The 26,963-nt window shown below is 37.5% G+C and overlaps 1 protein-coding gene across 1 annotated transcript; it reads right to left on the bottom strand.

Annotated features, from left to right (window-relative positions):
* Nucleotides 1–464: 464 nt before the first annotated feature.
* On the bottom strand, nucleotides 465–25,892 carry gigyf1a (GRB10 interacting GYF protein 1a; the record flags this gene model as incomplete). Its single annotated transcript, XM_056244107.1, has 22 exons — nucleotides 465–2,322; nucleotides 5,433–5,577; nucleotides 5,701–5,748; nucleotides 5,835–5,998; nucleotides 6,255–6,415; nucleotides 9,304–9,476; nucleotides 9,558–9,746; nucleotides 10,943–11,071; nucleotides 11,154–11,224; nucleotides 12,054–12,154; nucleotides 12,238–12,329; nucleotides 12,676–12,890; nucleotides 12,975–13,134; nucleotides 13,955–14,100; nucleotides 15,896–16,075; nucleotides 16,236–16,356; nucleotides 16,701–16,930; nucleotides 18,257–18,450; nucleotides 19,217–19,325; nucleotides 19,408–19,522; nucleotides 21,821–21,916; nucleotides 25,763–25,892. Coding segments are annotated over 22 exons (3,037 nt in total), but the record flags the coding sequence as incomplete, so codon positions are not given.
* Nucleotides 25,893–26,963: the final 1,071 nt, after the last annotated feature.

Raw genomic sequence — 26,963 nt, 5'->3', positions numbered from 1 at the left:
GAGGAAAAAAAAAAAAAGCACCCACAAATGTCTGTGCGGTTTGTAAACAACCAAAACTCCAGTATGGAATAGAATATAGTTTAAGTTCTCATTTTCATAGTCAGAGTCTGTATGAACAGGATTGTAGAGGCAGTGTGTTTTTGCGGTTAGCCATCGTGAGCGCGTGCGTTTCCATCGAGAACTCTCGACGGACAAAAACGACTTTCGATTTCGCTCCTCTTGACGTCCTGCTGATTACGCTTTAATATCCTGTGTTGAGCAACTCCATCTACACCGTTACATATTTGGAATACATTCAACTTGTTTGTTTTGTTTTTTTTAAGAAGGAAAGAAAAAAGTACACAAATGCACTTCACATGGTGGCAACTAAAAAAAAAAAAAATCCAAGGAAAATTTTCAAAATGAACAAAAAAGTAGCAGCCCCAAATGCTCTTCCTTGTAGTCCAATACTTTGTTTATATTCATAGATTCATATATAATCATATATAACATTAAAACAAAAAAATAAATCACCATCATTGTCATTGACAACAACAATGAACAAGTAACAAAATATTCAAACATTTTGTGTGCACTGCTGAGTGCACTTGCACAGTTTGTTGCGATCATTTTTTTTTTGTTTGTTTGTTTTCTTGTTTTTTTTTTTTTTAGCCAGAAATAGTCAAAACCTCAGTCACTCGTGAACAAGAGAGTGGACAGAAAGGCAATGTTAGGTCACATCCTCCAAATATCAAACATTTCTTTCATCCAAGCATCCCCAGGCTACAACAGAACTGTACAGAGATAGGCTCTTGGTTCAAAAAGCATGGGAGGCATGTGGGGGCGGAGCCTTGTGAAGCCACGCCCCTTTGCTAAAAAAATAATGTCTCAATGGCAGCAATGAAGTCTAATCATTCGCCCTTTAGTTCTTAGGCACACATGTGGGGACAGAAAACACACACACACACACACAATGTACGTACCACAAGTAACCATTTCCTAAAAGTATACAAGATTGAATTGAGCTCAACAACAACAACACACAAACGAAACGATGATGACAAAACTAATGACGTGTTCTTAAACCTCACAGAGGCAAAAATGAGGCAGGAAAGGACGTCCCTCGCGCTCCCTGCCACGAAAACTAAGAGTGCTGGTTGGCGTAAAATGGGCTAAAGCTTTTGTGTTTGAATCTAGAGGTCTTTCTTTGTTGGGGAATGAAGAGCTGGTGAAAGAGGATGTGTTGTGCCGTTGCCCCCCTCTCTCTGTCTTGCTTTCATTCGCTCATTTATTCGCTCACATACTGCACATTTACAAGAGGAGTAATACACACAGTTCCTCCTGCATACAAGCGATCGCATTCACACATTCATTCGGTTCATAAAATACAAAAAAAAATTCACTCCGAATGACGAAATGGCCTCTTTTGATCATATGTCTAAATAAAGCGATTAAAAAAAACACATTGTGCAGACTGGTATGTTTTAAACGCGCGCGCACAAACACTCATTCCGTCTCAAACAAACATGCGTGCATAGACATACACACACACACAGGCACACAATCACAAAAATATTCTTCTCTATTATATCTAACACATTTTTTTTTATCTTTTTAACTTGCATTTTATGTGAGTGCAAATCTTCAAGTTTTATAATCAAAGTTTTTTTTTTATAATAGCTTTACATTTTTTAATAGAAACTTTATATATATGTATATAAAAAATGAAACAACAGTGTTTGTCTTTAAAGAGAGGATTTTTTTTTTCTGATAATGTCTGAACTGAAACACACAATGGTCCCCCAATCGCCACCGTTTCCTCCCAGCACAAACTCCAGTTCTGATTCAACACACACGCGCACACACACACACACACACAGTATATGTATGTGGTAATATTTCTGAAGCCATACCACATAAATATACAATCTTCTCGAAAAAAAAAAAAAAAAAAACTATTCAAATTACATCTTAATAAAGTGCATTAGTCTGAGTGTAAGGTGCTTAATGCTGTAAGTGCCAGAACTTTATCACCCCCCGTCCCCCAAACACACATACAGACACACAAAAATAAATTCACACCTGTTCCCTTCCCTGTTGAATTACATTCTTCTATTCCCAGCGCAGTCCCACCCCCCCGCCCACCCCTGAACTGATACCTTACTCCTGGCTTATCCCCAATCCCCTCCCCCTCAAAGCAGTGCACATTCGACTTGCGGAGTCTGATTAGGTGGACCCGCGGGTTTAAAGGCCTCGTGTAGCTATTGCTGTGGATTCAGTAATCCTCGACCATCTCCATCTCGTTTAGACCATACCGATCAGGGCCACCATGGAATGAGTACCCTAAAGAGAGACAAAGACATTTCAAACACAGTAGATCAGTATACAGTAGCCGACCCTGTAGAGGTTCTCTTAAAGGGATAGTTCACCCAAAAATGAAAATTATGAAAATGAAAATGTATTGAAAATCCATTGAAAATGTATGTACGGTATACTGTCCTTGTCCAGAAAGGAAATAAAGACATCATCAAAGTAGTCCATGTGACATCGGTGGGTTAGTTCGAATGTTTTGAAGCATCGAAAATACATTTTGGTCCAAAAATAACAAAAACTAGGACTTTATTCAGCATTGTATTGTCTTCCGGTTCTGTTGTGGATCCGCATTCAGTGACGCCGCTGACGTAAGACGCTGCTGACGTGTGTCTGGTGCGCCCGAGCTTCGTTTACAGTCTGAGGGAGACGCACGCTGGAAACAAAACAATCTTCGCAAACATGTCTAAGGATTTCCACACAGAGGAAGACTTGCATTTTTTTGGCCAGCCATATTTACTTGAACCCGAATACACGGACGCACCAGACACACGTCAGCAGCGTCTTACGTCAGCGGCGGCACTGAACGCGGATCCACAACAGAACCGGAAGACAATACAATGCTGAATAAAGTCGTAGTTTTTGTTATTTTTGGACCAAAATGTATTTTCGATGCTTCAAAACATTCGAACTAACCCACTGATGTCACATGGACTACTTTGATGATGTCTTTATTTCCTTTCTGGACAAGGACAGTATACCGTACATACATTTCCAATGGAGGGACAGAAAGCTCTCGGACTAAATCTAAAATATCTTAAACTGTGTCCCGAAGATGAACGGAGGTCTTACGGGCTTGGGACGACATGAGGGCGAGTCATTAATGACATCATTTTCATTTTTGGGTGAACTATCCCTTTAAGGGGTTTTCGCACCAGTCAATTTTCATATGCGTTTTTTTAGGGCCGGGACTCGATTAAAAAAATTAATCTAATTAATTAGAGGCTTTGTAATTAATTAATCGAAATTAATCGCATTTTAATCGCATAAATATTTGACCTGAGAACTGTGAGAAGTACTTTTTTTCACATGGATTTTTAGTATACCATTGAATAATGACTGCATACATAAGCTTAAGCAACAAAATATTGTTTATTTTTGTTCAACCAAGTCCAGCAGACCAGTGCAATTTTTGCCATTAAGTGTAGCAATAGCATATTGCAACAAAATAGCATATTGCTACACTACACTAATAGCAATAGCGAATTCCTTGTTGCATAGCTTGCACACAACCATGCTCTTATCGACGCTTCCATCCGTTCGTTTTTTGTAACAACATTTCCCAGCCACCGGCCAACCAAAGCGATCTCGTCAGCTTCTTCGTCATGAACGCTAGTTGGTGCGCCAGTATAATCGGTCCGCCGAAACTCATCCAGTGAGAAACGTTCCGCGGTGCAAAAATAAGTGCCATTAAAAATTTTTTTTTGTGTAATTAACGCGTTAAAGTGTGTAATTAATTCATCTTAATTAACGCGTTAAAGTCCCGGCCCTAGTTTTTATTTCTTTTTTCGTATAAGTCGTCCTAAAAATTCGTCACGCACAGAAACCTTGCACACGGTGTCCGATGTGCATTAATTCATCCATCGCGGGGAGAGAAAAAAACAACCGCAAAACAATACAAAATGGACTCTTCAAGAAGTAAGGATGATTTTGTTGTCCTCTCTCTTCTTAAAAAGAGAAAAAGAAAGAGGAAATATTGGGTCCATCCAATCCTGAGATTGCGTAGAGAGGAATAAGGAGAGTTACACCTCCTTACAAACGAACTGCAGGATTATACCGAGCGATTCAAAGTTTACTTCAGGATGTCAGTGGCTCAAGTTTGATGCTTTGCTAGTGATACTTGAGCCACATATTAAAAAGAAGCCCACCAATTTCCGTGAACCAATTGATCCTGAACGGTTCTGGATTTTTGCGTTCGCTTGTACGGTTGCTCTGAATTGTCAAAATTTTATGATGGACGAAAGTTTCGGAGGCAGTGTGAAAATGTGATTGACAAAACTTATTTATTTGTAACGTGTGAAAAATTCAGACTCAGTGTGCAAGGACCTAAACTACGTGAGAGGATAATAGATGAGTCGTACGTTTCACAATGACATGTTGCAAAGGCAATACTCGTTATTTTACATCACAACCAACAAGTAAGTTACGCAAATGATTGTGTTTTGACGCCACTACTGGGAAATAACCTGATTTATTAATAAAGTTTTGTAAACATGTTTTACTTGCATTTTTGGGTTATTGATTTGCATGTAAAGCCGGAGGTTATTTCAATAAGCTGATTTTTGTGAGTCATCAGCACACTGGTGTGCATGTAAACATGCTCAATGTAAAAATAAAAAATCCTACTGACCATATTTGAACACTAGTGTAGGATAGTGTTCAAAAGAACCAGTTCACTATAAAGAACCAGTTCATAGGAGTCACATGTAGCACAACCAGTGTAGTTCAACTGATTCCTGAACAAATGACTCCTATGAACTGGTTCTTTTTAGTGAATCAAACGCATACAGCTGATATCTTACTGTGTCATGTTGTTCAATTGGCATTATTTGACAATGGAATTGCATTTCTTTATGGAACTGTTAAGGATATGTATTTTTTTTATTATTATTCAGGAGCACTGATTCTGAGGAACTAACCCATACAAAAACAATAATAAAAAAAATACATATCCTTAACAGTTCCATAAAGAAATGCAATTCCATTGTCAAATAATGCCAATTGAACAACATGACACAGTAAGATATCAGCTGTATGCGTTTGATTCACTAAAAAGAACCAGTTCATAAGAGTCATTTGTTCAGGAATCAGTTGAACTACACTGGTTGTGCTACATGTGGTTTTGATTCACTAAAAAGAACCAGTTCATAGGAGTCATTTGTTCAGGAATCAGTTGAACTACACTGGTTGTGCTACATGTGGTTTTGATTCACTAAAAAGAACCAGTTCATAGGAGTCATTTGTTCAGGAATCAGTTGAACTACACTGGTTGTGCTACATGTGGTTTTGATTCACTAAAAAGAACCAGTTCATAGGAGTCATTTGTTCGGGAATCAGAGAGAGAAATAAATAAGTACGGGTACCTAAGATGCTTGGGTCAGAGTGCAGCATCATGGGCTGTTTCTTCTTCAGCTTTGCTGCCTGATCATAGACCGCACCACCCTTCCCAGAATGCACTGCCTGGAACATAGACTGCAGAGTGCTGGGGTTCATTCCTCGTACAGTATCCTATTCGACAAAAAGTGCAAGGGCAAGAATGAGAAGCAAACATAGGAATTAAAAATCTGATAAATGACAAACGTGACTTGGTTTAGCCCATCATGGACATATAAATCATTGTCGTCCTCATACCTGCAGTGGGAAGTTGTTCATGCTAAGTCCAGCCATCTCTTTGGAGAGCTATAAGAGAAGACCAAGAATTTAATTTCAAGTAGGCAAACACCACACACACAAAGACAGACTTTACATCTTCCTGTCACACACACCTGCTGCTGCTGTCTCTGGTGGTTAGCTTTCTGTTTGGCACGGCGCTCCAGGAACTGTCTGGCGAACTCTTTGGCTTCGACAGTGTCGCCCAGATAGGAGCAGATAAAGTTCAACACCTCATACGGAGACTCCACCTCCTTCAGGTACGCCACAATGGTGGGCACTATGAACACAAACGCACACTCGGTTTCCTGCTTATGAACTCTCTGGGCTGCTAGGCTAATAATGTGTGTTCACTGTAAACATGTCTTTTGTTTGTTTTCACACACTGAGGGATGAGTCTAAATTATTTTTCAGAATAATCGGCAGCCTCTGCTGCAGATGTTGTCAAAAGAGGATTTGCATTTCAGATTATATATAAAGCAATCCAAATGAGAGAAAGGCTGTTGTGTGCAAATCCTGAAAGAGAGACGTCTTACCATCCTGGGAAGAGGAGGAGTTATTGGCGGAGGTGTTGAGCGCATGCAGCATCTGTTCACACCAGGTGGTGAAGCCGTCCTGAGACTTCATCCCCTGCAGGAGTTTCAACAGCCGATCCTCCTCCTCAGTGCGTTTACGGCTCCTCATCATGTACTGCTCGCTGTACAAACACATACTAACGGTTTACCCAGAACACACGCTATGGATTGTACAAGCATAGCACGAACAATGCCAAAGTCGTGGGTTTCATTACCAGATTGCTTTGGTTTTCCGAAATTTACATTTATGCAGAGTTCCATGATTTTCTAAGCCGTTTTTAAATTACCAATTTAAATGTTAACCCTTAAAGACCTATACGGCCGCCGGCGGCAAAGAATAACTGTTGTTTTTAAATGTTTAAGAACTTTTGAACCGCTACGTATGCTTTAAAAAGTCTCATAAACATTGGACATTGACATTCAGAAGCTCCGTAGTGAATGTGATTGCGTCATCAAGTTTTGATCAGCATTGATTCGTCAAAGAAACCCATTCGGTTTGTTCCTCTGAGCCAATCATGAATGATTGTTGATGCTTAGTCCCACCCCATGCCCAGATTGGTTGAAACGATCATCTACTCAACCAATAAACATAGTTTTTGGTCTTTTGCACAACCAATTAGCATCTTTCTTTGGAAATTTGAATTGAGGCACGGAGAAAGTAAAGTGAAGTGAAAGTAGTAAAGTGAAAGTAGTTCATGTATGTTATGTATATGTGTGTGTGTGTTATATATATATATATATATATATATATATATATATATATATATATATATATATATATATATATAAAGTTTATTTTACTTCAGTGTTCTATTACAATCATTCTATTTATTTTACTTCCTGAATTTTTTTGGACACATCTAAATTGTCAGTAAATAAAAAATATCAGCTTTTCACTGAAAATCGTCTATAATAATGTTGTAATAAATGGCTATAACTTGCTTGGGGATTGTTACATGTGGTCAAAATTACATCTGGAAATGTAGAATATCCAAGCTTTCTAAAGAAAAAAAAAAAACTTCAGGAGGATTTGTTTGAGTTGAGTAAAAAAAAAAAAAAAAAAAAAAAAAAAAAAAAAAATCACTGAAAATATGCTGCCGTTTTCTTAAATCTGGTAAATTCATCCATTCTAAGACAAAATAAATCTATAGTTGGATTAATTAAATGAGATAGATTGAAACTTCAAGTTCTCCTGTTTAAAATGATATATGGCACTTGATGCTGACTGCTATAATGGGTTAGAAAAACAAAGAAAAGAACAGGCGGTGAAGGTGCTCCAAAAATGGTCTAGGTCTTTAAGGGTTAGTAACAAACACAAACGCTCCCAAATCGAACATTGCTATGACTATCATTTTAAAGCACCCATATTATGCTTTTTTGAATATTGCCTTTCCTGCAGTGTGTAATATAGCGCTTTGTGAATGTAAAAGGTCTGCAAAGTTTTAAAGATCAAAGTGCACGACAAATAAAGTGAATGTCTCCTAAAAGAAAGAATGGATTCTGAACTGTCGAAACGAGTCGTTAGTAATTGCAGTCTCTCTTCCTGTTAAATCCCAGGTTTTTAATACATTTGCATAATGCCAGTCTACTGTCTTTATTGGCCGCCCGCAAATAAGGTCTACTTTAGTTTTAGTTGTAGCTGAGGATTGCAAAAGTTTGCTTCGTGTTGTCGAGAAGACGCTGTTTTCTGCAAAAGCAAATCTACTTGCTGCACTTCGAATGGATGAGGACTCGCGCTGAAATTGATACGGTAAAATCTGCAGTATCATTAATGTTCGTATCACTGTGTATCAAGCACTGAGGAAGATCCAGAGCTGAAATTCAGATATTTTGACACACGCTGTAAGCGATAGACCAATCACTACAGACTGGGCCGTCTGACCAATCAGAGCAGAGTAGGCTCTCAGAAAGGAGGGGTTTAGAGACTGAATCTTCGAACGAACCGTTTCAGACACTGTGAGAAAAGAGGTAAATCTATTGTAGGAGACCTCCAAAACAAAATGAGGAGCCTTTAAAATAGAAAAATAGGGGCACTTTAATATACAAAGGTTCTAAACAACAGCACCAATCTTTATCTGCCACAAATTTCAAGATTGCGAACCACTAATATTCACTGAAAATGTTTGGGTATTTTAAGATTTCATAATCTTTTCCAGGCCTAAAAACACAAAAAAAAGTCCTTTAATATTGTTCAAACTGATTAATTGGTTGATATTTGGCATCTTGGAATCATTTCAGCTGATTAAACGGGAACTTGGCAACTATTTCAACTTAATAAAAGGGTTTAGAAATCATTTGTATGGTTACATACCCTGTTCCGGTGAAAATGGTGACTTTCCCCGCTCCCCCCGCCGGCGCTCCCAGGCGGAAAACCAAACTTTCAACATGGGAACTAACATCCCGGTAAATTGAAAATAGGAAGTCTCGTGAGAAGCGAGAACGAGCGAGAAACACGAACTGCTTTACGGCAATTCGACAAACACACACGCCCCACTCGATACCGGTTAGTATTTCCCACCTCGGTAGACATAGCTCCACACGATAAAGTTGGCCGGCTCCGATAATAACAAATGCACATGAGCAGCGGTAGAAAGCGGGAGGAAGGTGCCGCAAGTGAGTTTTATTACGACAGTGTTGTGAAATATACGCCGCACAGCTGTAGGGGGAGCTCGTTGAGAAAACATGTGACAACAAAAGTGAAAATCAGCGAAGAAATGGCTAGAGTTGCCAAGTTCCCCTTTAACAGAAGCGGTTATTTCCAAAATTTACAGACAACCGTGGCAATGGAAGAATCACATTTTCTACTTTCAAATATTTACATCCATTATAGACATTATGCTTGGATTTTGAGTAAACATTGAAAAAATAAAATAAGTGTTACATTATAGAAAAATTGTGTACGTCTCATTTGCGACTATTAAACTGTTAATTGCATCCATGAAAATTGCACGAAATATTGTTATGAGCGTCTGAAAACGGCATTCAACTTATGTGGCTTGTTTGTGTTTACCTCAGTGAGGGACTGCTGCGGCTGTTCTTCAGCCCCATATTGTTGCGAAGAGCGCTCTGGTTCTTGAGGGCCTCGTCCCAGACGCCCATCCCTCCTCCCGAGGGGCTTCCACCACCACCCACCTTTCCATCCAAAGACCCAGATGCTCCCCACAACGAAGAGGAATCACTCCACTGCAGAGAGAGACATTCATAAAGCTCTCATTTTGATGTTCAGGACTGCACACCTGTGATGTTTGTGTGTGTGTGTCGTACCCTCTGCTGTTGCTGGACTCTATGCTGCTGTTTGTGCATTCTCTCCGCCTCCGGCTGGATGTCCAGGAGGTTGTGGGGTTTGGTCTGCTTTCCCAGCCCAGGGATGGGTCCTCCGCTCCAGCCCGACCCGGAGCCCGAGGAGCCCTGACGCGGAGCCTGCTGGAGCAACTTCATCAGCAAATCCTGCTGCTGGGAAACACAGAAATAGCGATATGAAAAAAAAGAGAGAGTGTGTAATCCTCGCTACTCTGAGCAATGTCTGAACTTTGCATTTTGAGCACTTCTTGCGTTATTTTTGCCCCTTCACGATGACTCGCTTGGTTTAGTCCTCAGTTGGAAGTCGCTTTGGATAAAAGCGTCTGCTAAATGACTAAATGTAAATGATTCAAAACAAAATTAAATTTACAATACTGTTCAAAAATGTTTGTTTTTTTAAAAGAAGTCTCTTAGCTTTACTAGGACTTATCTTTACTTTACTAAAAGTTCAGCAAAAGCAGTAATAGTGTGAAATATTATTACAATAAAGATACAAAACGTTTTCTATTTGAATATATTTCAAAATTTAATTTATTCCTGTAAAATAAAGCTGAACTTTCAACATTACTCCAGTCTTCAGTGTCACATGATCCTTCAGAAATCACTCTAATATGATGATTGGATGCTCAAGAAACACTTCTGATTATTACCAATGTTGAAAACTGTTGTGCGGCTTAATATTTTTGTGTGAAAACCGTGATATATATATATTTTTAAAGGATTTTTTGATGAATAGAAAGCTCAAAAGAACAGCATTTATTTGAAATGTGTGCATGTATATATATATATATATTAGGGCTGTCAAATGATTAATCACGATTAATCACATCCAAAATAAAAGTTTTTTTTACATAATATATGTGGGTGCACTGTGTATAATTATTTTGTATATATATAAATACACACACATGCATGTGTATTTAAGAAAAAAATATTATTTATATATAAAATATTTATATTTATATATAATATAAATTATATATAAATCTATATACAGTATATACATGAAAATATTTCTTAAATATATACAAGCATGTGTGTGTATTTATATATATAAAATAATTATACACAGTGCACCCACATATATTATGTAAAAAAAACTTTTATTTTGGGTGTGATTAATCACTATTAATCATTTGACAGCCCTAATATATATATATATATATATATATATATATATATATATATATATATATATGTAGATATATATACACACACACATATATCAAATGTAAAAGTTTTTAATGCATCCTTGGTAAATAAAAGTATTAATTTCTTTAAAAATAACCAACTTCTCAAATTTTGAACGGTAATGTATTTGAGGTTATCTTAATAGGACACTATCACACCTGCTTGCGCCTATAAAGCTCCTCCTCCTCTCTCCTTTTCTGCTCTTCTCGCCTTTTGTCATCCCTCCGTTTCCTTTCCTCTTCCTCACGCTTGGCCCTGAGTAGTTCAGCTTCTCTTCTCTCTTGTAGCTGAGACACAACAGACCGCAGAGTTTTGAGTTCAGTGCATTTCCTCAGATCACCAGCAGAGGCCATCGGTGTTAACTCTTACCTTCTGAATCTGTTCTAGAATTGGACCCTGAGTTGAAGAATTCATTAAGTCCCATAGACTGGCCTCACCGCCTGCTCACAGAAAAGAGAGAGAGGGCGAAAGAATGTTGTTTATTTTCCAGATGCGAAAAAACAAAGGGTGATTCTTAAAGTGCCCCATTATGCTTTTTCACATATTACTTTCATGCAGTGTGTAAGACAGCTGTTTGTGAAATTAAAAGGTCTGCAACATTTTTAAGTGCATGACAAATAAAGTTATTGTCTCCTAAAATAAATATAATCGATTCAGAACTGCTGAAACGAGTCGTCAGTAACTCCAGTCTCACTTTCTGTTACAAACCTACGTAACAATGTGACACATTTGCATAATGCCAATCTATGGTGTTCATTGGCTGCCTGTGAACAGCGTCTACTTTGCCCCTGAAACACTGTAGTTGTTGCTGAGACTGGAAGAGTTTTGTTTGTGTTGTTCATGTTGAGAAGACGCTGTTTTCAGCGCTGAGAATCCACTTTGCTGCACTTGAAAAAAAGAAGAAAAAAAAAGGACGAAGACTCACGCGGGAATTTAAACGGAAAAACCGACACCATCGTTAATGTTCGTATCACTGTGTATCAAGTGCTGAGGAAGATCTGGAGCTGAAATTCAGATCAATCACAACAGACTGGACCATCTGACCAATCAGAGCAGAGTAGGCTCATGGAAAGGAGGGGTTTAGAGACTGAATATTCAAAACAACCGTTCTAAGACTCTTTAAGAAACGAGGTGATGTGCAACATATATTATGAGAAAATGTGTGTTTTTTTGACCTCGGATGCATGTAAACCTATTGTAGGAGACCTCGAAAACAAAAGTAGGAACCTTTAAAATAGCATAACAGGGGCACTTGTTATGTGTGTGTACCTGCTGGCTGTGAGGCTGAGGTATGCATGTCCCACATGGACCCTGTATCTGGCACTGACATCGACCTGTTTAACGAAGGCATCATACCCTGCTCTCCACACCTACACAGAAAAAAAAAGCAGTATTAAACATATGAAATGTACACAGTGGCACAGTAAAAAGACACAAAAACTCAATCACTCACCTGTTGATGAGCTGAAACAGTTGCTGCTGGTAAAGAGCCGTGGCAGCTGCTAATTCCTGCTGCTTCTTCAGCCGCTCCTGATCCATATTACCCTGAAACACACAGAAAGGTCAATAACACACATTAACCAATGATCAGATACATGCTTTTATTCATGAGAGAGACTCTAAGAGACATGCATGAACACATTTACACACACACAAGTTATCTGCCTGTTTAAGGAAATCATGTTAGACTTCAAGACTTTAAAAAGAATTCAAGACCAATATAAAACACCCTGCACATAAAAAAAAAATCACACACACACACATTTGCAAACTAGCTTATAACCACTAGACCTAAAATAAGAACTAATGAAGCAGAAAAACTTAACCCAGAATGCAAATAACCCCATGTAACACAACTCCCCGACATTCACCCCTCCACCCAGAGACTCACGATTGCCCCCCGGGGTGGTTGAGGGCGAAGATGGGCTTGATTCCTCACCAGGAGGGGCGGAGGGGAGGGGCCAGGGGCAAAAGGCACACGCCCCCACATCTTAATGACTTCCCCCAGCGGCTGAAATCCCTCATCACAACCACGTTTAACAAGCAGGTTCATGGCGAAATAGCCCGCCTGAAACCATTCACACATTTCCACTGTACTGAACGGACCTGAGAGAGACAGAACAGACGGTATTATAATCAAAGCACTGCTGCATATGCATGAGTTGACCTCCTGTGAGAGTGCGTGCGTACCCTGAATCTCTCCTTGCGGGTCTTTGTAAAACCATTTCATGGCAGAGTCATGGGAGAGAGGAAGAGCAGAGGCTGTGTTTCTGCTCTCCTGAAGAGTCTGGGTGAAACACTCTTCCTCTAGAGATGTATCCTGCAGCGCTGCCACCATCTTCTCTGCCTCCTACACACATAAACCTCCATCAAAAACTTTTTCGCTATAATGTAAGTGTGCTATAAACAATGTAATTTATCTAAATATGGGACATATTCTACACATTTTGTGCATTTGTCGATTTATAGTGTTAATCCAGGTTTCTATATTCATTTAGCTCTACATGCCTATTTTCTCTCTGACTAAGATTTAAACAGACAGTTTAACTATTGAACATTTAAGACCTCTGTATGCAAATAACCATGTTGTGAAATAGCCCTCTGCTATGTGAAATGGTTAAAGGTGCAGTATGTAATATTGACAGCTAGTGGTTGAAATAGGAACTGCAGTCCAAAATCAAAATACTGGAGAGAGTTGCTTCTCAACCATTCTCCTGACTCGAAACGACGCTCACACGGGTTGCCAGATTGAGGACACGCAACAGGAACGAGCACATTTAACAATAAAACCCGACGAGTCTTACACTACAAGCTGATCGGCTAATGTATACGTTTGCAATGTTTTTATTGCTAAGACTTTTTGGGTCGGGTAGAATCTGCGATCTCAGACCCAGGTTGTTTGTTGGATTTCATTGCTGTGTTTGCCGCCAACTGGCAACCGGGCGTGTCGAAATACTATTGGGTAAATTGGCAGGGGGCGGGATCACAGAGACCAAATTAAAAACAGACATTTCAAAGTAGAATAACTGGATTTAGCATTGCTTTACTTAGAAATAAGTATTTGAACTTAAATCTCTGCAAACATATTATGGTATTTGTATGCTTAATGACCAGTTTTAACCTTTTAAATGATCTGATCTGTTACTCTCAGAACTCATTTTCTGTGGTACCTGTTGCAGGTGCTTCATGCCCTCGTCATCCTCAATATCACCCCCCGGCGGTGGGAGGTCAGTAGCAGCAGAGGACGAAGAGGGAGGCGATGAAGGCAGACTGGAGGAGGCACTGGGGCTCAAATCTAACATGGCCTCTGATAACACTACAAAAAAGACAACACAAATTAAGTGTCATGCATTCATACAGCTGTAGGATAATCGATTTAAAGGCCGTGTTGCAGGTTAACCACCACTGTTGATTAATGGGTACATAAATCACTCAAGATACGTATATCATTTTTAAAATCTCTCAAAAATGGTCTTAAAGACCTTTTTTTAACGTCTTTGGTATTAACAGGTTTTTTTTTACGCAATTCGGTGATGACGTCACGTTGGGGAGAAGTGGAGGAAAGGTAGCCTCAGCCTAGTATTAACTCACTCCGCGACCAGATGTGACGTGCCTCACCATTGTCAATCTACCCACTATATATTTCTATCTATTCATCGATCTAGCTGCTAGCTATCTATGCTAACGTTATGCTATCTGGCTGTCTGCCTGCCTATCTATATGTCTATCTAGTCTATCTATATCTATGTATTTATCTATTTATCTATAATCTGCGCTATCAGAATACTCTCGTCTACTACTCGCTCTCAATTCTCTCCCCAAGGTGACGTAATGCAGTGCATTGTGGGGGAAAGGAGAATCGTTGGAAACCACTAGGGCTGTGTATCACCAACAATGTCACGATACGATACGCATCACGATACTAAAGCCACGATACGATACATATCACGATATGGATCAATTTGGAATTTAAATTTCTTTTGAGCTGAGTTTAGTAACAGTGTTATAACAGTTGTGATAACTGAAAAACAATTTAGTTTTTGTCATAAAAAAAAAACAATAAATAAATAAAAACAATAAATAAAAATGTTTAGAATGGCTCTTCCTTCTGCTTTTAAAGTCTGCCTCAATAACTGAAATGACAGTTATAGTGACACTGAAGCATGTCTACACTGCTCAATGACTAAACAAAACTTAAAACATTCCACAAAAGCAAAAACGGTAACAACTTAAATTTAACTTAGTTTTCTCAAACTCTTTTAAACACCTAGTATTTAACAATTGGGTCTTAATTGTTGAAATGTGCACCAAACAAAGTCATTTCTTCTATGTTGAAATCATTTTAAATGATTACATTTTCAGGCTAACACTAATTTATTACATATTCACAAGTACTGAATAGTTTAAAATCGTTTGAATTTTTAAACTGGTAAGACTTAAAGACGTGCAAATGGTAAACTTTAATGCTGGCCCGATTATGCAAGTGAATATTCCGTCATGTCCCGACACCTAAACGCGAACGTGTAGTTGCACCGGCTCCAGCGCTGGACGCTTGCTTTGAGCAGCCGTTATGAGAGACGAGAGAGAGAAGACGCAGCACCATTGAACTCACGCTGTTCGTGAAATTGTGTCTCACAGAACGTTTTAAAACTACTGATTTGATTTAATAATCTGTGTGGATTCATTTATTAATACAACCCTACATGCTAAAGTGAATCAATGTTTGTGGGAATTTCCCGCATTATAAGTGGGAGAGATTAAAATTATGCGCAATACCCGCGCCGAAATTCGAGCCCTGAATTGGCTACATTCAAAAGCACAACAGTATCGATACGGCAGCTGCTGTATCGATACGCGCATCGCCAGGAGTTCATGACGATATATCGTTGTATCGATATTCTGAGCACAGCCCTAGAAACCACTGTAAGATAGTACCTACTTTTTCGTATTATATTCCGTTTTGTGATACCCAACAACATAAAATACAATGGATAACAGATTAAATGTTTATTACCAACAAGCAAATTGCACAAATTCGTTGAAAAATTAACCCTGCAACACGGCCTTTAAAAAAGGGCAAAAAAAAAAAAAAAAAAAAGTGTAATTTTTACCTTCACTTGGTAATTTGTTGGGAATGGAGGGGACAGGCTGAGGCTCCTCCAGGCCAGAGGGGGCAGCAGAGGGCAAAGCCTCAGGGACAGGAGCAGGAAGAGAGGGAGGGAGAGAAGGAGGAGGGGAAGGAGAAACCGCTTTCACTTCAGTTTCAGACACTGGAGCGAAGTCAATGACATCTGTGGAAACCAAGATAGATATACTTATTTAAAATCATGAATTAATCTCAGACAACTTCAGAGGTAAAAATTCAGTCTGTTCCTCACACAGAGCAATGATTTTCATTTTTGCAACAACTGTGCTTCAAGCGTTTATCCCCCCCGCCATTTCTGTTCCCACCTTTCTCGCTTTTTACAGCACCAGTGCCGTTGTTCTTCTCTAGATTAGCACAGTCCTCTTCCTCATCCTCCAAGCCCTGGAACTCAAACTCCTCTTCTAGGATGGGGTCTTTCGGACCCTTCTAAGACAACAGAAGAGCAGAAAAATGTAAAGAAAAGAAAACCATAGATCAGAAGTCAAGTCAAGTTTTATTTATAGAGCACAAGTTTAACACAACCTTAGTTTATCCAAAGTGCTTTACAATACAATACAATAAATAAATAACAATAAAATAAAGAGAAAAGGAGTAGAGAAAAAAAACAGAAATGGAGATAAAAATCAAGTATCAAAATCATTCAATGTATATACACATACATAGATAACGTATACCAATTCATTTAAAACACATACACAGCATCACTCGAACGCAAGAGAGTCAAAATTGGTCTTTGAACTGTCATTAGAGACAAGACCTTAAGGTCTCACCTTAATACACATAAACGCTCCAGAAGAATCAAAGGTTCCCATTTCTCCATCTTCCTCATCAGTGCACCACTCTGGCAGACCGTCTCGCTCATCTTCTGCTCCATCGCTGCCGGTTCTCCTTCTGCCTCCCTCATTCCCTCCGTCCCGGAAGTCGAAGTCGAACTTCCTCTGGCGAAGTGGTTCACCTGGACCAGTGTGTTCCCGCCAACCAGCCGAGCGAGGGCCACCATCTAGGAAACAGAAGCACAGGTGTATACAAGTTTTGAGTCTGTACAATTATTTGTGTTTTTTGAAAAGTATTATTCTCATTCTGAAGCGAGTTTGTAGTAAAAATATCCTGTTGTTCTCATAAACTGTCGTACTTTTTGTCGACGCTGTGCTAAGCTAAAAGCGGTTAGCATTTTAGCATCAGTTTTGTTTATCAGTATCAGGTGGCAAATAAGTGTAATAGTTCCTTTTGTATGCAATGGTGTGATTCATCACATTTATTTATTTTTTAAAAATTTCTTTAGATATCGCAATTTCTTTTAGAAACAAACTTTGTTATATTGTTTTCATGTTATCACTGTGAAGCGCTTTGATACAATCTGTATTGTAAAAAGCGCTATATAAATAAAGGTGACTTGACTTGACTTGAAAAACCTGATATTGTGACATCCCTAATTGTGAAATATTATTACAATTTAAAATAAGTTTTTCCTTTTATTGTCACTTTTGATTAATTTAATGCATCCTTGCTTAATAAAAGCATTAATTTCCTTTTTCTTTTTTTTTATTCTTTTGAACAAGTGGTGTGTGTATAACATTACACAAGCTCTGTTTACACATGATGCGTCTAAGGTGATCCACTAAAAAGTGGTCAGCCAAGACCTAGGGTGTGTCTCAATCCACTCCCTAGTTCAATAGTCAGGGCACTGATCAGAGAGACGGCCGTACTAAAGGCCGTCTCAATCTCAAAATCCTTCCAGTGCATTAAAAAGTCCCACAATGCACCGTGAAAACCAGGGAGCATCGATGCTCACGTTGTTCCCTTAACAGAAGTTCTAAAGCACGAAACAGATGTTAGATGTTTTTAAAAAAAAAACGTTTAGTCATATTTATTATTATGAATTATATTTATATTTAATTATAATTATATTTCAGCATAAACATACATCACTAGACAAGTACTTAATCTAGATGCATTTATAATTAATTTACAGCTAAAAGGTTGCAGGTATATGTAAGAATCAAAGTATTTATCATAATGTACTTTAAATAACATTATTAATATAAATGTCATAAAAATATCAGTTCTGCTGTTGTTCATAAATACGTTGTCATGTTACTATCAGTGTTCCAATGTGTAGTGAGCAAAGGTCCTTACCAGAGCCCGAATTCATGTGCACGATATACTGATTCACGACCCAGGAAGCTGATTGAGACACACCTCAAATTTTAACTAGGGGTTTTCCCAATGTAAAATAAAGTTAGTAAATAATTAGTAAAAAATAATCTTTATGGTGAACCGTTTCCTTTTGATGCCAAGTGTAAATGTGTGTTGTGTAATGCGTTACCTTCTCTTCGTACGCCAGTGATTCTCCAGCTGCCGCCAGCCTCCGCCGCTTCCTCCTCCTCCTGCTCCTCTCTCAGCGTGCGCCAGTTGTCGCTATCAGAGCGCATGAACTCCTTTCTGCCAACTGGAGCCGCTTCCTCGAAACCCAAACGCACAACGTCCCTCCGCAGAGGTTTCTCAAAACGCCGCTCACTTCTGCAGAAAGAAAAGAGAGAGAGCGCTTATCAAGATGGCTTATGATTTGCTTCAGTAGGCCTCTTAATCTAGATTGTGTGCGGATAAAATTAAAAGGATTTTCATATTTATCGAGATGAGAGCTAAATAAACAAACTGAGATCACAATAACGGGAATACTACAAAAAAAATATAAAAAAATAAAAAATTGGTTTTAAAATGACTTAAATGATAGGGAAAGTAAATCATTTATAATAAATGTAAAAAAAATATATATAATAAAATAAAAAATAAAAATACAATAATTTAAAAACAACAAAACACAACACAAAAATGGTAGGGAAATTAAATAATTTATAATAATGTAAAAAAATAATAATTTAATATAAAAATGTAAAAAATTGGTTTTAAAATGACTATCATAAATGATTTCCTTTCCCTATCATTTTTAATGTAAACAAATATATATAAAAAATAACAAAAACAACAAAAAAAAGGGTAGGGAAATTAAATGTAATGTAAAAATTATTAAAAAAAAATATATATATATATATATATATATATATATATATATATATATATATATATATATATATATATATATATATATATATATATAAATTATTTGATTTTTTTATTATTATTTTTTATAAAAAAAAAAATTTATATATATATATATATATATATATATATATATATATATATATATGTTGTTGTTGTTAAAAAGAAAAATTAAAAAATAATCAAATAATTATTTTTAAACAAAACAACACAACAATGAGAATACCTGTCATCCCAGCTCTGGCTGCGATGGATCTCTCGAACGCTACGACCAAAACCGCCCTCAACTTCCTCAACGCTTCTTTGGTAGAATCCGCCCTCTCCTCTTCCTCGACCTAAACACACGACATAAACTTCAGCATCTCCGCCAATACACGAATGATTTACACACACGTACACATAAATAGATCAGCTTGCCTCGACCACCTCGCACAGTGCCTCTACCTCGAGTCACCCCAGCTGGGGCGGCTCCGCCCCCTTTACCCATAAGCCTCAGTACAGCCACACTGTTGACAGACATGGAGAAATTCCTCTGCAAAGAAAAAATACACAAGGAATGAAACCAGGACCTCACCAAAAACAACAAGATCGGTGTATAAAAAAAAAAAATCACTGTAGTGCCAAAGGAGTTTTTATATATACAATATATATATATATATATACACAGTGAAACCAAAAAAATTCAGACGACTTGCAAATATATATATATATCAGAGTTTCCGCTAGAAAAAAATGGTGCCGGTCAAAGTGACCGGCAGAGGTTTCGTTTAACGGACATTTTGATGATATGCCAGTCAAATATCGCCTCTTAATTAGTCAAGTTGAGGAAAACTGGAGGCAGGCTACGTAACTTAAGAAATGACATAATCAGGCCGTATAGAATGCAACATGTTATTATTAGCCTAACTTTCAAATAGACGGAAAAAAACATGAACGTCCGATTGGCGTCAATCAACACCAATTGTTTTTTTACTATGGTTTCACACATACATTCGCTTTTTGAAACATTGAGGCACAGATGTACCCAATACAAATAAATAAAACATCTCCAGTTAACTAGCAGATCATTCATTTAGTTCGCTATTAAATAAGAGATCTAGCGCTAAAATCAGTTGTTTTTTAAATCAAGCTCAGTGCTCGTGTCCGCTGCTATCAGCTGCATGGACGAAGCGCTGCACGAATTGCGCTATCTTCACTCGGACACGCGCTTCAATCTATCGCCGTTGCGGAGACTCTACACAGGTGAGATGTTTGATGTTGTGATGTTCCTAGTTCTGTGTACTGTGTACCTTGTTCTGAGTTTACCCTGGATTAAGTGCTTGCGATTGGATTCACTCTCTGCTTCGTCCTTGCCGCATCGTAACAATTATATTGTCCACTATATTTGCTTCTTATTTATTCATCCAGGCAAATTTGTTGATGAAACATTGATTAAAATGAAGATACAATTTATACAAAACGAAATAAACTTTAAAGAAAGGCTTTCTACAAAACAAAACTAAATAAGTGGTCAAAATCTGACCAATTCCAAATGTTTTCCGATATATTGGTCATCTTATGATCCTATCTTACTCATCTCATGCGGTTCCCTTTTCATATAGCCTAATCAACATGGATGAATTAAAAAAATAATAACATTATATTATTTATAAATATGAAACGTATATTTAAGTTTTTAACTTATAATAAGCGTCACACCGCTCCGCTTTGCTCACATGCTCTGGTGTGTAGCCATGTGTGCGTGCATGTGGTGGAGATGGGTGCGATTTTCGAATAATAATCAACCCAGCGATCTTCGAATATTATTTTTGCTTGAAAATTTCGTTTTGTATAAATTGTATATTAATCTTAATCAATGTTTCATCAACAAATTTGCCTGGATCAGTAAATAAGAAGCAAATATAGTGGACAATATAATCAGGACGGAGTCGCCGGCACGTGCACACTTCTCTCTAGAGGCACGTTAACTACTGCGAAGATGGCGAGTCTGCATCGTCAACTTTATCAATTTATCAACTTTATCAATAATTCAAATGTTTCATGCATAATCATTACTTTCACCGGTTATTTGTGGCAAGCTTTATTTCCGGTGTTGCGTGATATCTCTGCGCCCAAGTAGCAGTGCTTCGCCTGTGCTTCCAAACATGCATTTGCCCACCTATCTAAATGTAGGGGAGACCGTGAATAACCCCAATTTAAAATTAAAAAAAACGGTGGAGTGTTCCTTTAAGGCTAGCCTGCCTGGGCCTAGCCATATTTGAAACGTCTCACTCAATCGTTCGTTGTTTAGGTCTATATTACAGCCGTTCTAGGCGTGCGCTTTATTTGAAATGCAGCATGCGATGTTGTTTAATAACTTTCAAACGGTAGAGGCTGTTCCTTTATAACATATTTAACAGATTTATAACAGATTATTACGCAATTTTAATCGGACAATTTGACCGGAGAGATTTAATTTTGTCGGACATTTCATTTTTTTCCCGGCCAATGTCCGGTAATAACCGGACAACTGAAACCCTGATATATATATATATATGTGTGTGTGTGTGTGTGTGTGTTTACAACTTCTGAAAAATGTGTCAAATTATTCAGACACCTTGCTATCCTCACTTAAATAAATTAACTATAGTGTCCTGCAACCACTAGTAAAAAAATATAAAAAATTATATATATATATATATATATATATATATGTGTGTGTGTGTGTGTTTACAACTTCTGAAACATGTGTCCGCCCCACCTCGGATTACTTTCACAGGATAGTGTGTGAGATGCATGTCTAATGAGCCCGAAGCTCAAGACGCCAGACATGTAAGTGTGCACTTCTCACCTGCTCCTCTTCAGTGAGAGCCAACAGTGCCAGTGGCTGTTGAGGCTCATCCTGCAGAATAGTAGCAAACTCCTTATCCTGCATTTCTTCAGGGACCTGAAAACACACACACACACGACTAATGACTCAATCTACTGTTGCAAATGACTGACTGAAAATATCAGTAAATTCACACTTGCTGGACAGAGAAACATGAAAGGTTTGGACTGTGATTATCGGAGTCAGGTTTAACCCTTCTCAAAAATTTGGTACAGCACATTTTGAGGAAATTCTCTTAAAAGGGCATCGAGGGAACACCACACTGAATCAATGCACAAAAGGGCCTTTCCCTTAAGGCTGCTTGAGAAGTGTACATTACATTGCTGTTCAAACATTTGGGGTGGGTATGTTTTTGAAAGAATTTTCTGATGGTCACCAGGGCTGCATTTTCAAAAAATAGAGTAAAAACAATAATATTGTGAATATTATTACATCTTAAAAGAACCGTTTACTATTTTAATAATTTCATTTTAAATTTAAAAATGTAATTTTTTCCTGTGATGCAAAGCTGAATCACATGATCCTTCAAAGATCATTCTGATATGCTGATTTGATGCTTATTGTGCTGATAAATATTTTTTTGTGGAATCCATGACACTTTTCTTAGAATTAATTTATGAACTTAAAAGTTCAAAAGAACAGCATTTTTTTTTAAATGGAAATCTTTTGTAACATTATGATTAGTGTTGCAAAATCAACCTACAATTGCATCTAACATAAAAGTTTGCAAATGTGTATTAATTTTTGTTATTTCCGTCCTAAGGACGTCCTGACCATTAAGTTTGCACGAAGGTAACATGGCTATGAACTAGTCAACTTTTAGATGTAACAATTAAATCAATTTGCCTAAAAAAAAAAAAAAAAAAAAAAAATCGATAATACATTTAATCGCTAAAACTGCTCAACCGCGAAACATGTAAAGCGAGCATGTATGTTTCGGACCATTTTACACCATCATGGCTTTAAGTTTGCGTGTGCATTCACAGCCTTTTGTTTTGTGCAAATGTAAGTTGTAATATTGTGTTTATTTTGTGTCTTTATCTGATTTATCTCATATAGGATGCATTTGGTTACAGATGAACAGCTCAAATGGCAATTCACGACTAATAATGACTATGATTGGGACTGTCATATTACATGACATTATAAAGAGAACAATATTGTAATAAAACATTGTGAATTATTTGGGTTTAGTTGCCGTTTCATCGCGTTGACGAGTCGTTCTGAATGGCACGTAACTTAGTTCAAGTTCACTTGTGCATTCGCGTCATTTTGTGCAGAAATAATTTGTAATATGTTTATTTTGTATATATCTGATTAATCTCATATAGCACGCATCTGAGGCGGTGTTGGTGACACGTTGTATTAGTCGTTATATTTGATTATTAAATAAGTAATTTAATTAAATGATCAATCACATCGAAACATTTTACAATCCTACTAGCCCTTTATTTAGATTAAAAACCCTCTCATTCATTTGGTGGGGAACATAGCGTTCGGACGGAGCAGCATTTGCACACCCTGTCCTGCTGTTGGCTAACGATTAATCGATTGTTAATTTAAACGATGATCAATTATCATGGGAATTTGTGCAAATTGACATCCCCAATACTGGTCCTACATAGAGACTTGAGTGGCTGGATTTCTTAAACACATTCAAAAGTATTTACATCAAATAAATATGCTTGGTCAGTGCACACTGAATATTTCTTCTGCAACAAGATAAACTATGGTAAATTATTATCTTAATTCTCTACAGTCTATTTTTGTTGCAACAGAGCTCTGGCACTGCCGTTGCCCATGAAAACCTTTATGACTTGTGTAAGTACTGGAAGACATTTTTTGCATTTTCGAAGTCGACCAGTGCAAACATGTACTTGACACACTGTGTGTTAAACCTCAGGCCATGTGAACTGCACTAAAGACGTCCATTAAGAGACAGTAAGAACAGGTTAGAGAAGTTCACTGTTCAACAGCATACAAAAAACAGTACAGAGTGACTAAAAAAAAAAAAGTCTACAAAGGGGTTTTCCTACATTTAAAATACTTCAATTCCAATTTTTGCAGTATTGTAGCCAATCACAGACATCTGTGGGACGTGCGAACACAACGGCCAATCAGATGTGTTTAAATTAGTCAGAATCGACTCAACAGTTCTCAAAACGACAGACGTTTTTGTTCAGCACACTCACGAATCCTTTCGTTATAACCAAGCCCTAAAATTAACACCAAATGCGAGTAATGATTGGCATTGCGGAGTATATGAAACGGTCAATAACATTTATACGAATTCTAACAATACAATGTTGTAAGAACATGAATGTGAACAAAGATGAATGACGCTCTGAAAAGGTGATGTGCTGCATCGCCACGAAAGTTTAAACCTTGCCAATTTAAATATTCAATATTTAATAAGTTTTGTGTGCTACGCATCCGAAGCGCACGCCTAGTAAGCCAGACAGCGCACAAATACTGAATTGAACTCTCATTCACGTCGTACTGTGCTTGAACGGACAAATTCACATAAAATTGTGTCAAAAAATGCCCGTCTCGGCAAGTATACTAGTAAACAGTCAGTTGCGCCTTACGTGAATGCAAACAGTAGAGAAAGACACGTGTGTAGGTCTTAAAGTGACATCAGCCTAATATCTCTGTTGCTGTCTGTGTTTTAATGTTAATCAAACCAAGGACAAAGAAAAAACACTTTACTTATTCTTTACTTTAATCAATGACTATTATTTGATTAAAAAAGTTAGTAATATAATTAACAACAGTCACTCAGTGAGTTTTTACACTTTTTTTTACACAATTTACAGATTTTTAAATATAAAACATTTAGTTAAGCACTTTGCTTTGTGATCTGTCCTGACAGTGATTATTTTTGTTTCATGAATAAAAAGGATAAGTTAATATTACAAACTCTCGCAGTTCACATGGGTGGGGTTACCATGTTCATGACTGTGTTCATCCGCCGCCACCGAAGACCATTTTTGACCCAGGAAATACCTTGCTAAATATTTAATAATGTCACTCTTATGGTGCATTATCATATCAAGCCAATGAAATCTACCAACATAAAGACTGTTTGTCCGAAAATTGTGTGATCAACTTATTCTGAATTCACTCAAATTACTTTATTACTTTTTTTTTTTCAGTTATTTTGCAAAATGTCCAGGCTGCTCTTTTCCATTCAATGGAAGCGAAGAGACCAGGGTCCGTCAAACTCCATAAAAGGCAATAATTCAGCAGGATACCATAAAAGTAGCCCATTAAAGTTGTAGTCACACTGCCAAATTAGAATCCATTGTGAAAACATTCACACACACACTAAATTTTAGATTTTCATGGATTACTAATGAAATGACTGGATTTTGCCTGCGAAAATTCACAGAACAACAGCAAATGTGACCATACCTTGTGAGTTACATTCTAAATCAAAAAGTTGTGTGAAGAACAGACCTCAAATTTAACTAATTATTGACTAAAAATCTTTACTTCCATACTTGCAATGGTCACAGTCTACTTTCACTGTGTGGAAGAGAACACAAAGACATTTGGCTGGATAAATCCTAATCGAGTTCCACAGAACAAAAAAAAATAAAACATTTGATCATCATTTGAACTTGTTTTATAAAAAGTTTTGGTATAAACTGACAAGGTTGTTAGTTGATTTAAATCGGTCAAGTACACATGAATAACAACCAGTGATGATAACCTTAAAATATCAATTCATGAGCTGCTGAAACTATTTTTGTGTGTTAAAAAAAAACAACCTCACTATGATATTCAGACTTGTCATGTCATGACGTAAAGATACAAGCACAATCATTGGCACACTGAATGCTGGGATATCACCTAGGGTTAAAACTATGCTAACAAGATTTGTTTCAAGCATTTTCCCACCTTGTTTTCTTTGACATAAAGTGCTAGCATCTCCTCTCGGCCGTAACGGTACTCGGCCAACTTGTACTTTGGCATAGCAGGAGAGGCAGGAGGGGAAGACACACTGCCTCCACTGGAAAGTGCTCGAAGCCTGAGAACGAGAGAGATACAAATCAGATCAAAGGGGATTCAACAGCAACAATCTGGAGGCTTCATTGAGAAATGCTCCAGTCCTGGCTATCGTCCAAAGGACGGCCCAACGACTCAATGTCCCGATTTATTTAGGATCTCTCACACCCATTTTCAACTGATATGGTGCTGATGCAGTGGAAACTGGTCAGTGTTTTCACTTTTAACAGGCAAACTATGACAAGTGACACAGTGTTGAGTTGAGATATTTAAAAAAACAAACTAATATGATTCAGAATCTTTTGGTGAAAAAACACCAAACAAACTCTACCAATCAAAAACTTTGGGTCAGTAAGATTTGAAAGAAACGAATACTTCTATTTAGCAGGAACGCATTCAGTCGATCAAAAGTGGCATTCAAATATTTCAAACTTTCCATTCATCAAAGTACCCTGACAATTTTCTATCCTATTTTCCACAAAAACAAAGTAGCACATTTGTTTTAAACATTGATAATAAGTTTCTTGAGCAGCAAATCATCATATCAGAATGATTTCTGAAGGATCATGTGACACTGAACACTGGAGTAATGATGCTGAAAATACAGCTTTGCATCACAGGAATACATTACTTTTTAAAATATATTAAAGCAGAAAACAGATAAATTAAATTGTAAAATTATTTCATGATGATATTTAGGGCTGGACCCGAATATTCGAATATTCGTTCGGTGTGTTGGTATTCGATTTGAAAATGTAACATTCGAATATTTTTTTTTGCACACCTGGCACCCCCCTTGAAACGGTTCTCATTCGCGCTTGAATATGTTTTACACTATAGAAACATGGTGAAATATAATACTTAACATATAACTTCGTTATAGCTACTTAATAAATATATTTGCTTCTTCTTGGACTACTAAAAGTGTTCCTGCAACGGGAGTACTCTCTGGCTAGAGCAGAACAGCGGAGTTTGTATCATGGACAGAAGAGCATGCCTGAGCTGGTGTTTTGGGTTAAGCAGCGTTGCTTTGATATTGTGGAAAATAGAATAATAGAACAAAATGTATTATCCTTTTTACCCGTTATTATCA

This window comes from Rhinichthys klamathensis, unplaced genomic scaffold, assembly GCF_029890125.1.
Source record: "Rhinichthys klamathensis goyatoka isolate OS25496 unplaced genomic scaffold, OSU_Roscu_1.1 h1tg000909l_1, whole genome shotgun sequence".
Classification (NCBI taxonomy): Eukaryota; Metazoa; Chordata; class Actinopteri; order Cypriniformes; family Leuciscidae; genus Rhinichthys; species Rhinichthys klamathensis.
This window is presented reverse-complemented; position numbering and strand designations above follow the sequence as displayed.